Source organism: Hemiscyllium ocellatum, chromosome 17 (genome assembly GCF_020745735.1).
Source record: "Hemiscyllium ocellatum isolate sHemOce1 chromosome 17, sHemOce1.pat.X.cur, whole genome shotgun sequence".
NCBI lineage: Eukaryota > Metazoa > Chordata > Chondrichthyes > Orectolobiformes > Hemiscylliidae > Hemiscyllium > Hemiscyllium ocellatum.
In genome coordinates this window covers 55700614-55717592 of record NC_083417.1, presented here as the reverse complement: position 1 = coordinate 55717592, position 16979 = coordinate 55700614, and the positions used below count along the sequence as shown (strand labels likewise).

The following is a 16979-nucleotide window of genomic DNA, read 5'->3' as shown; positions in this document are numbered from 1 at the left end:
TACAGACGTTCAGAAAAGTGTTTGAGTGCATGCATGTACAGTGTTAGCTGTTGGAAATGACTACTGATTAAACACAGTTCAATTTATAGCTTTTATCTAAGGCCTGCTGTGTTTCTCTTCTCTTCCTGTCCCGGATCTGTCTGCTATTGCATAGTTTCTGTGACTTTGATCTTTTCATGAAAGCAGGATGTGAGGCCACCCAGCTGCAGTCTCAGTCCCTGGTGCTAACTGATGCTTCGGTCAATCTGTGTAATGGAGGGTGAGAGCATCTCTCTATCCCATAGTCACCAAGTCTGAAAGTGGAGCTCTGTTCACTTAATGTAAACCAACTGTACTGATGGGCATCAGCCTCTCTATGGTTCAGTGACCTGAGCCTGACCCAAGAAAATCATTGTATCACCAGCACCATTCCAGAAATCTGTGGGTGTACACGTGGATCTCGTGTTTCACACCAAGGCCTTGGTGAATTTATGTCGAGTTCCTCAGGAATTTGCGTTGAGTTCCTTGTGAGCTCACCCTTGAGTTCATGTTGAAGTCCTCAGTGAGGAGTCAAGCTCTATTTGAGTCTCTGCACTGTGCTCCTTCATACCCAGAATGTGCCAGATTGGTTTAGTGAATTTCTCTTGGGGTGGGAGTGTGAAAGTGCAATTGCTGCTCAGTGTTGTTCCCATCACTGTGAGAGTCATTGTGACTGCCACAAATAGATAGCTTGTCACTCCCTGACTGAGGTGCATCTTCTTCTGCAGGATGACAAAGACCTGGTGCCCGAGTTTGTCAGTGCTGAAGGATTGACGTGTCTCATCAAAGTGGGAGCTGAAGCTGACCAGAACTATCAGAACTACATCCTGCGAGGTTCGTGAGTACCCAGTCTCTGCTTCAATACAGTGCAGATTATTGCTGCACTATCATTTTGTTATCAGATCATGTTGTTTATGAGAATGTGCTTACTGGCAAGATTCAAACTGGGATTCAGGTTAAATTTAAATACTTTTAGATATTTGCCATCTGCACCTGTTTAGGAATCTGAAACCTTGACAGTATAAACTCTTAATGGGAAAATCTGTACTGGTAAAGAAAATGGTGCAAAGTAGGCAGTCCTTCACTAAGCCTTTTCCTGTGTCTACATTTAATCAGGAGGGTGAGCCTTCTCATTGGGCAGCACAGTGGCTTAGTTAGCACTGCTGCCTAACAGCAACAAGGACCCGGGTTCGATTCCAGCCTCGGGCGACTGTCTTTGTGGAGTTTACACATTCTCCCCGTGTCTGCGTGCGTTTCCCCCTGGTGCTCCGGTTTCCTCCCACAGTCACAAAGATGTGTAGGTTAGGTGAATTGGCCATGGCTAAATTGTCCCATAGTGTTCAGAGTTGTGTAGCTTAGGTGCATTAGTCAGGGAAAATGTAGAGTAATGAGTCTGGGTGGGATACTCTTCGGAGGGGTGGTGTGGACCTGTTTCCACACTGTAGGGATTTTAATTCTAATTCCATAAACCAGAACTGTAAATGGAATTGTAATCTGTGACCTCTGATCATGATTGTCCCACATGACAGTCTTGTTGGTGTAAGTGCCCTCTATAGCAGGTAAATAACATCAAAATAAGACCCAAGGAGCAGATGACTGCAGATGCTGGAATCTGTACTGAAGATAACCCTGCCCCATGTCTCTCTCCATGAATACTGTCTGACCAGCTGTAATCTCCAGCTTTGGTTATGAGGTAGGGATTGGTGAACACAGGTAAACATCCCTACCTCACAACTCCCCACCCCCTTTTATCTGCAGTTCCCCTTGCACCCACCCCCAGTTCTGAAGAAGAGTTACACCAGAAATGTTGACATCTCCACCTCCTGATGCTGCCTGGCTTGCTGTGTTCTTCCAGCCTCCTGCTTGTCTTCCATTGAGTGCGATCAAGCTAATGTTCAGAGTTAGCTCTTCATATGATTCTTTCAGCCTCCCAGCTCCACTTCGTAACTCTTCACAGTTCCTGACAGACCCTGTTCAGTGAATACAGCAGCTCTCTTTATGTAGCCTGGTTTTGATTTTGTTTTTGGGTGCACTCACGGTGAGAAGTGATGAGCAGCGCATGCAGTTTCGACAAAGGACATCACCAGCTCACTCTTCTGATTAAATGTCGACAGAGGAAAAGGCTAATTGAAGGACTGCCTACTATGAACTATTTTCTTTATCAGTACAGATTTTCCAGTTGGAGTTTTTACTGTCAAGAGTTAGTATTTGATCTGGAGAGATGGGCTTTGCTCTGAAATTGCTGAGTTTGCAAAGCTGAGCTGAATGCCCTCTGCACTGAGGAAATGAAGTGTAGACTGGGTGACTGCTTCACAGAACATCTACACTCTGTCAGCAAAGAAGACTCTGAGCTTCCAGTTGCCTGCCACTTTAACACACTACCCTGTTCCCCGGCCAACATCTCTATCTCAGGCTTGCTTCAGTCTTCCAGTGAAGCTCAAAGCAAGATGGAAGAATAGCACCTCATTTCCCACTTGGGAACCCTGCAGCCTTCAGGACTCTCTATCGAATTTAGCAATTTTAGGGCTTGAGCCACCTTCTCCCCACGTGTTTACCCAATCCCATGCATCAGGCCTTTTTATCATCTATTACACACAACCCATTGTTCGCCACTCGTAGTCCCCATTAACAGCTATTCACCCTCTTTAGCCAGATCCTTATCCACTCCTTCGTCTGTCCAATTGTTCTTTTCTCTCTTTGGGTTCCATGCCCACCTATCGCTTACTCCTTACCCCCTCCCCCCACACTATCTCCTGCATTAAAATCGACTTTTTCCTAGCTACCATCGGTTCTGAGGAAGGGTCACTGGACCTTAACTCTGATTTTTCTCAAGAGATGCAGCCAGACCAGCTGAGTTTGTCCAGAAATGCCTGTTTTTGTTTCCAAATGATCTATTTGCTGTTCTTTCTCTCATTGTTACGATTGTTCTTACCCTCATTGTTACGATTGGGAATTCTTTTGTCCCTCAGAATCAATTGGGAGACCAGATGAGAGAACTATGAGTAGTACCTCACTCTAGTATGCATCCCTGATGTTTGACCTTTATATGCTGGTATTGGGAATGCAAGTTATGGAATTTTTCTGCACTCAATGTTCAGCGACATTTATTTTAGGTTAAAGTCAATCTGAACTCCCTGTGTAGATGGCTTCTCCCGATGAGCCGTGAGAATGTTTTAGATTTGGAACAGGCTTTGGGCCTGACAAATCTGCCTTGCCAGCATTTTCTCTTTTAATTTTAAACATAGATTCGCAGGTTTTTCTTTCATTATCAATTATTTCTTTGCCCTTTTTAATTAAAAGATTTTGCAGTATCCACTCCAACCCTTCAAGCTTAAAGATTGACAGATGGGGAATGCTTTCTCAAGCAAAATAAAAGTCAGTGGACATGCAATCAGATTTTCAAAGTTTGATAGATTGGTTTCGCAAAATTAAATAGAATGGGAAAAGGCAGGGGAAAGTCCAAGCACAGAGATTGAGGGTTAAATGACTTGCAATCTAAATATAACATTAAAATAAATGCCGTCCCAGTCAGTCAACGGAAATAAATTATTTGAATTGACTGTCAATTTCCTTCTGAAAACTGGACCAGTTATAACAAATTTGGATTCCTGCCTTTGTCTTGTCCCAGCCTAGCATTTTCTCACGTGAACCACAGCCTCCTGCTCCCTATCATCCGATGAAGGAGCGTCGCTCCGAAAGCTAGTGTGCATCCAGTTAGACCTGTTGGACCACAATCTGGTGTTGTGTGATTTTTAACCTTTTTTGTTGATAGTGCTCTCTGTGAACACCGTCCTACAGCCCCCTCTGGTGTTCTGATGCTGCAATATCTCTGTATTTATTTTGAAGTGGCCATTCTCTAAGCCTGTGCTGTAGGCTCACCAGCTTCATGACCTTCCACAACCTTCGGGGGACTGATAGACATGTCACTGCAGAGCCTCTGTGCTGCTCTGAGTTATTTTGCTGACATTTGATCATCTTGTATGTTGGAATTTCCTTTTTGCTACAAGTATTTGCCCTGACTTTAGTGTCTCAGTAAACACTAATTTTTAAATGAAGATGTCCAAGTTTGATTGAATCGCTTTGTCCACGTAGGAACCTTCAGCCTTCTCTTTTCTCCCTGTTTCCTCTGTTGTGTGTTTCTAGCTCCAGGTTAAACATTTCCCATTGAAAAGCTGTAATTCTGCATGTCAGTTTTTCCTTCTCTCAATTCAGCTTTTCTGATTCAAATATTTGAGTCTTTTCATTTTAGTTTTGTTTTATTGATGAACTTAGCAATGCAGAGGCCACCTTTCACAGTCCTTATCTATGGAACACTTCCACTGTCTGCCTCGTGACCCAGAACAGCTTAGGGGAATTGGCCATGCTAAATTGCCCAAAGGTTTCAGTGATGTACAGTTTAGGTGCTTTAGTCAAGGGTAAATGTAGAGTAAGAGAGTAGGGGAATGGGTCTGGGTAGGTTACTCTTTGGAGGGTCGGTGTGGACTTTGGCCAAATGGCCTGCTTTCATGCTGTAAGGGATTCTATGAGTCTAACAGGATTACAGTAGCCTCTTGATGTGGAGTTTGCACATTCTCCCCGTGTCTATGTAGAGTTTGCACATTTTCCCCGTGCCTGTCTGGGTTTCCTCCAAGTGCTCCGGTTTCCTCCCATAATCCAAACGTGCGGGTTAGGTGAATTGGCCAAGCTAAATTGCCCATAGTGTTCAGGGATGTATAGGTTAGGTGCATTAATCAGGGGTAAAAGTAGAGTAATAGCATTGGGGAATGGGTCTGGGTAAGTTTCTCTTTGGAGGGTCGGTGTGGGCTTGTTGGGCTGTAGTGCCTGTTTCCACACTGTGGGGATTATATGATTCTAACAGGGTTACATAGTGATGATGGCTTCTGGGCTAATATGTTGTGCGAGGAACCATTTCTTACTGAATGCTTCGGAGAAATAAATGATTTCAGCACCAACATTCTGCAGTTGATATCTCACTGGTTTATCCGGGAGCTTTGTCCACTGTTTCCTTTCTGCTACTTGGCCATGTATAACCATCTCGCATCATAGCATAATTACAGACTAGGCCATTTCCTCCATCCCGCTGGTCCTGGCTTTTTGCAAAAGGTACTTGCCACCCTTTTTGGCCATAATCCTGTAAGATCCTCATCGCTGCCTACACACCTCGGTGGTCGCAAACCGTGGATCACCTTGTGGTATCATCACTCTCTCTCTCTTCCCCCCCCCACCCCCCCTCGCCTCAACCGAATAAGCTAATTGGTAGCCTCAAGGCTGGCTCACTGCCAAATTAAACGGGTTCTCGAGGCTGAAGGGGTAATAGGAGGTCCACACCCATCTTGGAAGGAGATGCCCTCTACACAGGGCATCCTTGGCTTGTGGTTGGGCAGGTAGGTGACTGGAAAGCTGGTCCTCAGATCAGCCACTTGGGAGACTGCTGCAGTCAGCCATTTCAACACCCGAACCCTCCTAGAGCCTGAAGGCTGACTGGGGAATTCCAATGGTCTTTGCTCATTGGACATCAAGCAGCTCAGTTGTATCCAACTGCTTACAACTAGTTAGTCTCATTGATTCCACCCCACCAATCCCACCCCCAGGGAAAATGGTCCAGGATGGGTGCTGGAAGACTGGCATGCTCACCAACATTGTGAGTTTTCATACCCATCTGCCTCTGTGCCTACTCCCACATGGAGTTACAAATCTGTTTCAACAGCGTTTCATGTAGCACCTCCCTGACCCCAACAACTCTCTACCTTTTCTCTAGATCGGTTGTCGATGATTTTCACTGTGTAATTCCAGGGTATTGACAGAACAAAGTCATGATTTGTCCCTATTTGTTCATCCTGAAGGTCTCAGTAGGTTGCCCCTTGACTGACTGACCCTGATTGATCCGCGTGTTTCCAGATTAAAGATCATTTTGTTACTGATAACTTTCTCACCATTGATGTGAGGCCTATCAATTTCTCACTATCCCTCCATGGTTTTGAATGAATAATTCTCCAGTGATCCAAATGTTACTTCCTTATCCATTGAGGATTGAGAGATTGGGACCAATACCTCAGTTATTTTTGCCTTTTTACTACTTCAGTAACTGAAGAAGCAGTCCACTGGGACCAGGGGACTTACAAATTTTCAGTATTACTTATTTTTCTAGTGCGTCCTTTTTAATTATCTCATCTGGTGTGGGCTTCATATCAGTTCCTTTGCAAAAACAGATGTAAAATACTTAATTAATATGTTAAGTATGTCCTCTGTCTCTGTGTGAAGGTTTTCCCTTGGGTCCCTAATGGACTCAGGAAAAGTGAGGACTGCAGATGCTGGAAATCAGAGTCTAGATTAGAGTGGTGCTGGAAAAGCACAGCAGGTCAGGCAGTATCTGAGGAGCAGGAAATCGATGTTTCAGACAAAAGCCCTTCATTAGGAAACTGATGAAGGGCTTTTGTCTGAAACGTCGATTTTCCTGCTCCTCAGATGCTGCCTGACCTCCTGTGCTTTTCCAGCACCACTCCCTAATAGGCACGTTAAATCCCCAGTTTAACCATTATGATCTGGTAATGGCTCTTGTTGAGCTGTGCTAGTGTCCCAAACCTTGGTTCAAGTCCCACCTGCTCCAGGGATATGTAACAACATCTTCGAGCAGGTTGATTCGAAAAATAGGTTTGAAAAAAAATTATAAAGCATTTAACCAGTGTGAGCTGTATTAATTGTTGGAAAATGAATGTCCAGGTGATTACTCCAATGAACAACATTCACTTGAAGCACTGACTTCTCAGTTTTCTCATGGGTGTTGCTTGACATGTTGACTTTTGCTAATACTTTGTTTCTACATCAATGTTTCAGTAATTGCAGTGATTTTTTTGGTACCAACACCAAACCTGAGTAAAGTTGTTTGAAACATCAGAATTGTCAGGACATAGCTTACAGTCTCTTCAATTTCATTCACAGCTCTGAGCCAGATAATGCTGTTTGTGGATGGAATGAATGGCGTCATTGGTCATAATGAGACTGTCCAATGGCTGTACACACTGTCTGGCAGCATGGTGAGTCATGCATCCTAACTTATGATGAGTGTTTAATTTTACATGAATTTGAAAGTTTCGAGCAGGATTACTCTTCACCAGACTGCAGAAGGGTATCGCAATTGGGCTTGGTTTTCTCAAGACTGCAGAAATGAGTCCATTCCCCAAGGAACATGGCTGAAAAGTGTATGCATTTGGATATCAGATAGTGGTGCACTGGATCCTGAAATCCAGAACCACAGGCTCATTCCTGGGAGCATGGGTTTGAATCCCATTGCATCTGGATGGTGAAGTTTCAATATAATCGAAAAATCTAAAAATAAAAGCTAGTCTAACGGTGATCATGTAATAACAGTCCATTGGTGTAAAAACTCACCTGGTTTATTAATGTCCTTTAGGGAAGGAAATCTGCTGTCATTACTTGGTCTGACTCACATTTGATGGAAATGTAATTAAGCATTGACTGCCCTCTGTGAAATTAGGGATGGGCAGTAACTTCTGGCCTAGCTAGCAGCATCCACACCACATGAATGATATAAAAACAATTATGGTCAAATCGCTTGCTGTCCATACTCCCATGTGGAAGAGGTCTGTAACAACTGTCGATATTGCTGTTGGTGTGAATATTTTTTTGGCCATTGCTTGGAACAGTTCATGAATAATAATACGCAATCTGTTCTTGTCATTACCTTTTGGGGTTGATTTCTTTCTGGCCCCTGATTTTCACTGCTCGGGGGCGTGGATGTGGTTGAATCAATAAGGCTTTTAATTTAGCATCTTCATTCGAGGTATGTCCTTGCTCTTGAGTTTAACCTTTAGTCACTGGGTGCTTCAGAAAACATGGCATGGGCTTTGAGGGAAGAACAGTGGTAATGGAAGTTGTTCGGAATGCAAGTGTTTTTGGACCATGGGATTTGAAATATGGATGCATTTGGACATTACTGGGTTATGAAGGAGTTATCTTGTGATTGTTTAGTCAAAAGATTAAAGGAGACTATGGTCTATTTGCTGTTTCAAAAATGCAAGTGACTTCGGAAAGCAGTGACCAGCAAAGTTTGAGAGAGGGAGAGATAAGAGTAGAGCTACATTGCTTTAACTGTTGAGAAAACAGACCAAGGAAGCCTTAATTGATTAATTCTGCCATTATATAGCAACAGCAGTGTTTTTTTTAGTGCACACCTAGCAGCTGTGGGATGTTGGAGAAATGGTCAAGGAGCAGCAACAGTATTGTCTCTGTCTTAGTCAGTAAGAGTCAGGTTTTGGAGCTGAGAGCAGCACTGTGTGTAACCCTGTCAGTGAAGCAGGAGTAAAGCAGCACTGTGTGTAACCCTGTCAGTGAAGCAGGAGTAAAGCAGCACTGTGTGTAACCCTGTCAGTGAAGCAAGAGTAAAGCAGCACTGTGTGTAACCCTGTCAGTGAAGCAAGAGTAAAGTAGCACCGTGTGTAACCCTGTCAGTGAAGCAGGAGTAAAGCAGCACCGTGCGTAACCCTGTCAGTGAAGCAGGAGTAAAGCCTGGTACAGTTTCAAATGTCATTTCCCAGCAGAAACTGAAGTTTAGTCTGAAGACTTTTTGTTAGACTGAAACTGTCAGCATTCTGGTTTCATGGACAGCAATTCAAACCTAATGTGAGAGGTCAACCTATTTCTTATCGAAAGATGCTCCTTGACCCACAGAGATGTTGTTTTTAATTTCGCTTTAGCCTAATTATTTTTGCCCCAAACGTAATAGCTCTGTAGAGTAATGAACATCCATATCCTATGTGTGTATGATGGGATTCAGGGTGGCATAGTTTAATTCTGGTAGCTTAGCTGATAAACAGCATACCATTTTTTTTTAAGACTATGTTTCCTCTAAAATTTATGTTATTTTTGAGCTAATTGAGAAGTCAGTGAAAGTCTCTTGTTCTAGTTGACAGTAAGGAAGAGAAACATGTTGACCGTTTTTGGTGTTTGAATAAGACATGGACACTCTTGATATGGCGTGTGGTCTAGTGGAGCTTGAGTTCCAACACACACTTCCCAGCAGAACCATAACAAAGTCTAGGGACACAACAAAGGGATCAGGTGCTTTATATAAAAAAAACATTCACAAGGTGAGGGGGTCGCTGCCCATTTATTGCCTATCCCTAATTGTCCAGAGAGCAGTTAAAAGTCAATCACATTGCTATGGGTCTGGAGTCACACGTAGGCCAGACCAGGTAAGGATGGCAGTATCCGGGTATTTAGTAAAGGATGCGTGTCAAGCAGTTTTTGTTGCAAGTCATTTATGAATTTTCTCTGTCTTGCAATAACATCGATCGTGGATATACGTAAAATCATCTCATTAGACCAAAGAAATGAATATTGCTATTAGATGGTCACAGGATCTGAGCAGGAAAGAGGCCAGCGAGGTTTGTGGATAGTGTCAGAAGTAATTTAGGGCGTCCATAAAAAGTGTTAATTAACTAATTAAATCAAATGGAGGTGATTTTGAAGTTGCATCTGGTTTTGGTGAAGCGACTTTGGGTCCAGTTTTAGTGTTTAATATAGATGTAAAGTTACTAGAGGGAGTTCTATAAGGCTAATAGTCCTCTCATTATAAAAGAGTGCATTCTTCAATTGACCACAAGTAATTCCGTCACCACCAACCAGTTAATTATTGGAATGATGGACTCAGTTACATACGTGACAACTTGTAACCTGATTAGCTTCAATTTCATAAAACAAGATTGAGGCTGACATACAAGTGATGTATCTTTTTTTCCCAGTGTTGTCACGGTAAGATGTAAGTAATAAGAACAATGTTACAGGAAACCAGAGCCCATTGTAACCTCCATTTCCCCTGGCAATATCCAACATGTTGCTTTGGTTAAACTGCAAGTGATGTGAATCAAAAGCCGGCTGCTTTCACTTGAATAGAACCCAGGCAATCCATTGACTCGCACTAATGTTTCGAGCCTCAATGTGGAACGGGCAGTTTTTTTTTCATGTTCTGTTACTGAACAGGAAGCAGCACATTTTTTTAACCCGCACATGTGTCTTTTTATAGAAATGTTTACAAGGTGCTAACTTTTAAGCACCTGCTGTGGTCTTAATAAAAGTTTTGGGAAAAGGATAATAATTAATATGTATTTATTAATATACAAATAATTAATATGTATTTCTTTTTATATCTTTGATATTAATAGAAAATGATCAGTAAATGGGATGCAAAATGTAACTTTAATGAATTACAATGAATGTCAACAGATAGACAAGCAGACTGAGATATTTGTTTTGCCAGAGGAATTAAATTTGACAGTTAATTTTTAAGACTAGCCATTTCCATTTATAAAGCACATTTCACCAGATTACTGACTTATAGTTCTGCCCAGCGGCTATCAACAAAGAATGCTGTTTTTTAATGATGTGACAGCGCTGGTATTTACTGTTAGATCAACAAATATGCCATGTCAGAAGACTGCTGAACATTCAGTCTGCCAGCAGGGGGGTCTATACAGTCAGCCAGAAAGCAGCATCAATTTGTGGTTTGCACTGAGTCAAACTAACAGGAAGCTCAACAATTTTGATGGGGAACCTCAAATTTCTGATTCGGTTCATTATTTAAATTGGAATTGCTTTAAAGACAGTTTGATTTTTCTTTAAAAAGCAAAGAATGTGCCATTAAATTGAAAGTTATCTGGTTACTTTATTAAAATTATTGTATTTAAATTATATTGAAATGTACAGACTTGTTTAATCAATTTAAGCAGAAGCTTTGCTGCAGATTTATCTAACTAAACCACTATGTACACTGTAACCAAGTGGCATAGCCATGGGATGGTACTTGGGATGGCATAGCAGAGCTTCAGTTTAGGAGGACTGGGACAGCGAGAGGCTTCACTCATGCGGTGCAGTCAGGTAGAGGCAGGGGAGCTGAAGGAACCTGCTTGCTGTAAACTTGCCTTTTGGGTTTATGGTTCCTGTCTTTTGGATCCCAGGTGATCAGATGTGACTGACTTATTTGCTTCCTTTGATGCTGGGAGGTGAGAGGGAGGGTTGGATTGCAAAGTGCAAATCCTCAAGAAAAATCTTAAATTACCTGATGCCACACCCACTCCATAAGAGAGAGAACATTACCTGACCATTTGGTGCATTTAACCAGGTAGCACACCTTTGTGTGGGAATGGCTTTGTTGCTAACTTTCGAAATTAGTTGATCTCTTTTCTCAATTTCTAAAGTGTCTGTACAATGTCACAAGTTAAGAAACAGAAGTCTTTTCTTCTGAAAATATGTTCCATTTCCGCTCAAACAATCTGTTACGGAGCTGATTATTTGTAATAGTTGGTAGAATGCATTTTAAAATAAGAGAGAAAAGAAATGAACATGGTCACAGAAGGCAAATGAGCATGGTTTCATTCAAACTTGAACTCTTGCAGCTCTACAATGACACCTCCTGGTAAGGTCAGGGAATTCAGACTGAACGACTTCCCTCCCTCTGCTGCTCTTGTTAGCTGGTAAATCTGACAATTAGCTCACAGTCTGCTTTTCTGTTGCTCAATCCCAGTACCGTTTGGTGGTGAAGACTGCTCTGAAACTCCTGTTGGTGTTTGTGGAATACACAGAGAACAACGCAGCTCTTCTGATCCAGGCTGTCAATACTGTGGACGATAAAAGAGGTAAGTGCTATTGTAAAGAGATCAGGAAGAGTTAGAGGCAGACAGTGTAAGTATTCAAAGCACAGCATTCATTACTTATAACAATAGACAAAACTGATATTAGCTTGTATATAAATACACTATTGGAGGTGCAAATGTACTTTAAAATTACGGTGACAGTGGCTTTTGTTTTTGCTGTTGACTTCTTTTGATAAAGTTTCAGACTGAATGCTTCAAGGAAATTTTAGTGTACTTTAATTGAAAATAATATGTTGAAATGTGTGGTGCATTTGTGATGCTAATCTCTGGTCTTCAGTATTCGCCCTGGGGTTTTGTGACTGACAAGGTACATTCCCTTGTACTGAGACCCCACTGGGAGCAAAAAAAAAGTCAGATTTATTGACTTTGCCTCAAAGTTTGTCAGTCGACACGAGAAGTGCAAAAGGTTAGAGCAAGCTGGACCATTGATTTACTGCCCATGGAGTATGGAATTTATTCAGTCTGAGCCTGGCTTTAGGGCTGTGATCGATACAGGTGAAGAGGCACAAGCAGTGGGCTCTCAGAGGCCGTGAGTCTAAAAGCGAATCTTAAATTGTTGCTGTAACTATCCCTTCTGGAGATGATGGGTCATTATGACAGGACAGTGACGCTCATCAACATAATCGCTGTCTTTGTAACTGTATTATCGTATTGATAGTGAGAATCAGATTGCTGAATTGTCTCCACGGTCACCAGCATTGTAGGTTAAAAATCACACAATGCCAGGTTATAGTCCAACAGATTTAATTGGAAGCACACTAGCTTTTGGAGCGTCGCTCCTTCATCAGGTGGTTGTCTGAAAGCTAGTGCTTCCAAATAAACCTGTTGGACTATAACCTGGCATTGTGTGATTTTTAACTTTGTACACCCCAGTCCAACACCAGCAACTCCAAATCATGGCAGCATTGTAGGTGTGTGTGACAACTGGGTTTCAATTCTGCAGCAACCAGAATACTCCATGTTTCTGGACTCTGGGAGTGCAGATCTATGCTGACCATGTGTTTTTGAGGGAGTCAGCTGAGAAAAGAAATGATGAGGAAAGTGACACTCGGAGGTAGTTGAGGGTTTCACTTTCTTATGTGTAATTAAAGTTGTCACAAGAATTTGAAATATACAATAAGATGTGGTGGGCAGTCCAATGATTCTGACCATTTTGTTTTGTGGGGACTAAGACTTAAAAGAAAATCCCACTTCTTAAAAGTCCATTGGAGCCGTCACTTTGAATCTTGAAAAGCAGGAATAAGGGCTGATGTCTCCCGACAATAATAAGTAATTTAACCAACTCCCTCTTGAACTCGATATGCTGCTGTTTAATGTACAGCATTCCCACAATTAATTATAAATTGTAACAGCACTTCCTGGGCGGATCTGAAAACTCAGTTCATGCCCATCAAACCGAAACTTTTGAACCTAATCTAAATGCAAAAATTGAGTTACTAATTTTACTTCAGTTGCTGAAGTTTACAAATATGTTGACAATTTTAAAAAAAAATTAGTCGTGGTTAATCTTGCTGGATAAACCTAAAAAATCTGTGACCTTACATTCATGTTGAGCTTATGTAGCCAGACTGAATGAAAGTTAATGAGTTGTAAGAATGTGCTACCAAGCCAGATGTTAATTCTACATGTCTTCAGTTCCACTTTCTTCATCTTTCTGTGTCTGACTCACTGCACTGAACGTCGGCTACACCATTTGTTTATCGTTGCAGCTGTTAAAAAGTTCTGCACCCTGATACAATCTGGCAGGCAGGCTGCAGGAATTCTGTACTTGACCGATTTTTAATGCAGGCCACAGGCCAGCAGCCCTGACTTAAATGAGCCGGCATCAGGATTGCGGGGAGGTGGGGGCGTGGAGGGGAGAACGGTGGTGAGAAACTGAACATTGTGTGGGTTAATTCTTAGCAGATGATCAGAGCGTTTGGGACTGGTATCTAAATGCAATGGGAAAACTTGCTGATAGATTCTTGTCAGGCAAGGGCAAAGAATGTGCACCCGAGCTGCTGAATAATGGAGTGAAGATGCAGATCAGTCACAAGCTAATTCAATAGGAGAGCGTGTATCCTCGGCTGACTGGTTTGCTCCCATTCTTACAGTTAGCTATGAGCTGGTTTTCACCACCACTAACATTAGCTGATTGCCTATAACTGTGCAGTTGAAGGCGGCAATAAATGTGTACAGTAATTGGCTACAATCACCCCCATCTCTCCTGGTGATCTTACTGGGTTTCTGCAATCATATTGGTTGTGCCTCGTAATCTCTGGGCCGTGATGGACTTCATCTTTAAGTGTTAAAAGAAGTGGCAAGTGAGATGGTTAATCCATTATTTTTAATTTTCCAAAACTTCCTTCAATCATGAGTGGTCCCATTAGATTGGAAGATTTGAAAAAGGGAGTCAGAAAGCAGGAAAATGTAGGCGAGCATCACTCCCAGGGAAAATATTTGTTTACTATTACTAAAGAAATTATAGCAGGGGCCTTCGATAAGTTCAGTGTAATCAGGTTGTGAATATGGTGATGTGGCCAAGGATGACGTGGTGAGCTGTGGAATTGAGTTCATACCTTTATCCTGGCACTTTGTTTTCCACAGTGTATTTTATTCAAACATTACAGAACAGTTTAAGGTTTTCATTACATAAAGTGCAAGTCAGCTCAGTTTATTTTAATGTAACGTGTGATATTCTAAAGTGCCTCACACATTATTTTTGAACATCCTGTTCAGACATGCCTTTGACACACCTCCAAGCACAGGTGGGACTTGAACCCAGACCTTATGGCTCAGAAGCAAGAATACCATCATTGTGCCACATGAGGTGAGGTGACAGTGACAGCCCTTGACATTGAGGCTGAATTTGACCATGTGTGGCAGCAAGGAACCCTAGCAAAACCGGAATCAATGGGTATCAGCGAGGCAAACTCCTAGCTGGTTGGGGTCATGCCTGCCAAATAGGAAGGTGGTTGTGATTGTTGGAGGTCAGTCATCTCAGCTCCAGGTCATCCCTGCAGGAGTTCCTCAGGGGAGTGTACTCAGCCCAACCATCTTCACCTGCTTCATCATTGGCCTTCCCTCCATCATAAAGTCAAAAATGGAGATGTTCGCCCATAATTGCACACTGTTCAGCACCATTGGTGAATCCTCAGATACTGAAACAGTCCATATCCAAATGATCTGGACAATATCCAGGCTTGGACTGACAAGCGGCAAGTAACATTTGCAACATACAAATATCAGGTAATGACCATCTCCACCCCTTGACACTCAATGGTATTACTATCACTGAATCCCCCACTATCAACATCATGGGAGGAGTTACCATTGACCAAAAACCCCTCACCACAAGAGCAGGTCAGAGGCTAACAACTCTATAGTGAGTAATTCACCTCCTGACTCCCCACAGCCTGTCCACCATCCACAAAGCACAAGTTCAGAGTGTGATGGAATACTCCCCATTCCAAAAACACTCAAGCTTGACATCATTCAGGACAAAGCAGCCCGCTTTATTGGTATTCCATCTACAAACATCCACTCCCTCGCTCACTGACTCTCAGTAGCAGCAGTGTGTACTATCTACAAGATACATTGCAGAAATTCACTGAAAATCTTTAGACAGCCAAACCTATAATCACTTCCATCTCAAAGGACAAGGGTAGCAGATACATGGAAACACCACAACCTGCAAGTTCCCCCTCCAAGTCACTCACCATCCTGACTTGGAAATACATTGGCCCTTCCTTCACTGTCACTGGGTCAAAATCTTGGAATTCCCTCTCTAAGGACATTGTGGGCCTACCTACAGCATATGGACTGCAGCGGTGCAAGAAGGCAGCTCATCACCACCTTGTCAAGGGCAATTCAGGACAGGTAATAAATGCTGGCCAGCCAGTGATGCTGACATCCCTCAAATCAATTAAAAATAACCCTCTAAAGTGTCTCACTACATTGAGAATACTAGGTTTTATTTACAACATTCAAGCATGTCACTTATTCAGTTTGAAGGGTTTTACATTGTTTCCAGCCGCACTTTGCCCAGAGGACCTTAGGGAATAGCCTTCCTCATTGAGCCTTGGTGGGGTTTTGTCATGTCCTTTCACCACCTTATCCCAGACTTTGGAAAATACCAGCCTATACCACCCAGTAATCAACAGCTCTCTGAATAACCGAGTTGATAGCTTTTGTTGATGTTTGTTTGTTTATCTCAGTATGTGCCACAGGGAACAGTCCGGTGAACTGTTGCCATGACACACCCACTGTGTCTCCTCCCAGCCCCTGGTTTGCAAAGGCACGTTCCCAAAGAAGGTGACCAGTGACCTGTCTCTCCCCCTCCCTCCCCTCCCCACCCCACCCTCCAATCAGAGCTGCCTTAAGTGCGTTGTCTGAATGTGGAGAAACTCCAGGTAGGAGCTGACAGAGAGTATCCCTTTTTGACCACCAGCCAAGCTGTATCCTGGTGCCTGTTTGAAAGTTCTGATGGTGGCACTGAGCAATGTAACAAATATGCATTGCATTTTCACGCTGTCTGTTCAGAACTCTGTCCCCATTGTGTTTTTGGTGTCCTGCAGCACATGTCTCTCTCCAGTAGGTAGAGGCGTGCTGGGGAACCCAGCCATGGTTTGCCTACTGAATATTTCCTCTTTACCCAGGCCAAATGTTTAATTCCTTATTGGCTCATTTGCAAAGACCCGAATCATTACAACATAGCTGTGTCTGACCATTCTGTCACACAGACTAATGGAATGGGTACATACTAGACATCTGCACCAGGTAGTTCTTTGTTCGACATTTTGTTCTCCAACGGTCAGCCAATTGTTATTCCAGCAAAGGCAGTGGATGTACATGGGGAACCTCCAACATCCCCAGTGTACCACACTCTGGAGGAATTGCTTAGGAAATTCCTGCTGCTGGTTAATTTCTCTACACCTGGAACCCTCGGAAAATCTCCAACTAAATCGGAAAGTTCAGAGCGTCCCACTGAAATAGATGAAAAATTAGACTATACGTAGTTAGGCTCTGAGTCTAACATCATGTAACAGACAATTTAATAATGACTTTAATATGTAGCCTAACTCCTGAGTAACTATTCAAATGGCCCACATTAAGTTCACACAGCCCTGACCACAGCTTCCCCAAGACACCGTACACTCCCAGACTCTGACCTGATTCCTCAGCGGTCCCATTCTGCAACCAGCCCTACGTGCCCTGCTGCAGATCCAACTCCCCTTCCCCACTCCACACCCAACACTCCCATTACCCTACCACTGGACTCAACTCCCACTTCCCTCAGTTTGTACACAACGA

The 16979-nt window shown here is 42.8% G+C and overlaps 1 protein-coding gene across 2 annotated transcripts in view; it reads left to right on the top strand.

The window, feature by feature from the left end:
- The window catches only part of fhod1 (formin homology 2 domain containing 1), a 312470-nt gene that overhangs the window by 162273 nt on the left and 133218 nt on the right, over nucleotides 1-16979 (top strand). For both annotated transcript variants that reach the window (XM_060838185.1, XM_060838186.1), the window contains exons 5-7: nucleotides 747-852; nucleotides 6958-7052; nucleotides 11558-11669. In XM_060838185.1, the coding sequence (XP_060694168.1) occupies nucleotides 747-852; nucleotides 6958-7052; nucleotides 11558-11669 (313 nt within the window). The remainder of the gene's footprint in view (nucleotides 1-746; nucleotides 853-6957; nucleotides 7053-11557; nucleotides 11670-16979) is intronic.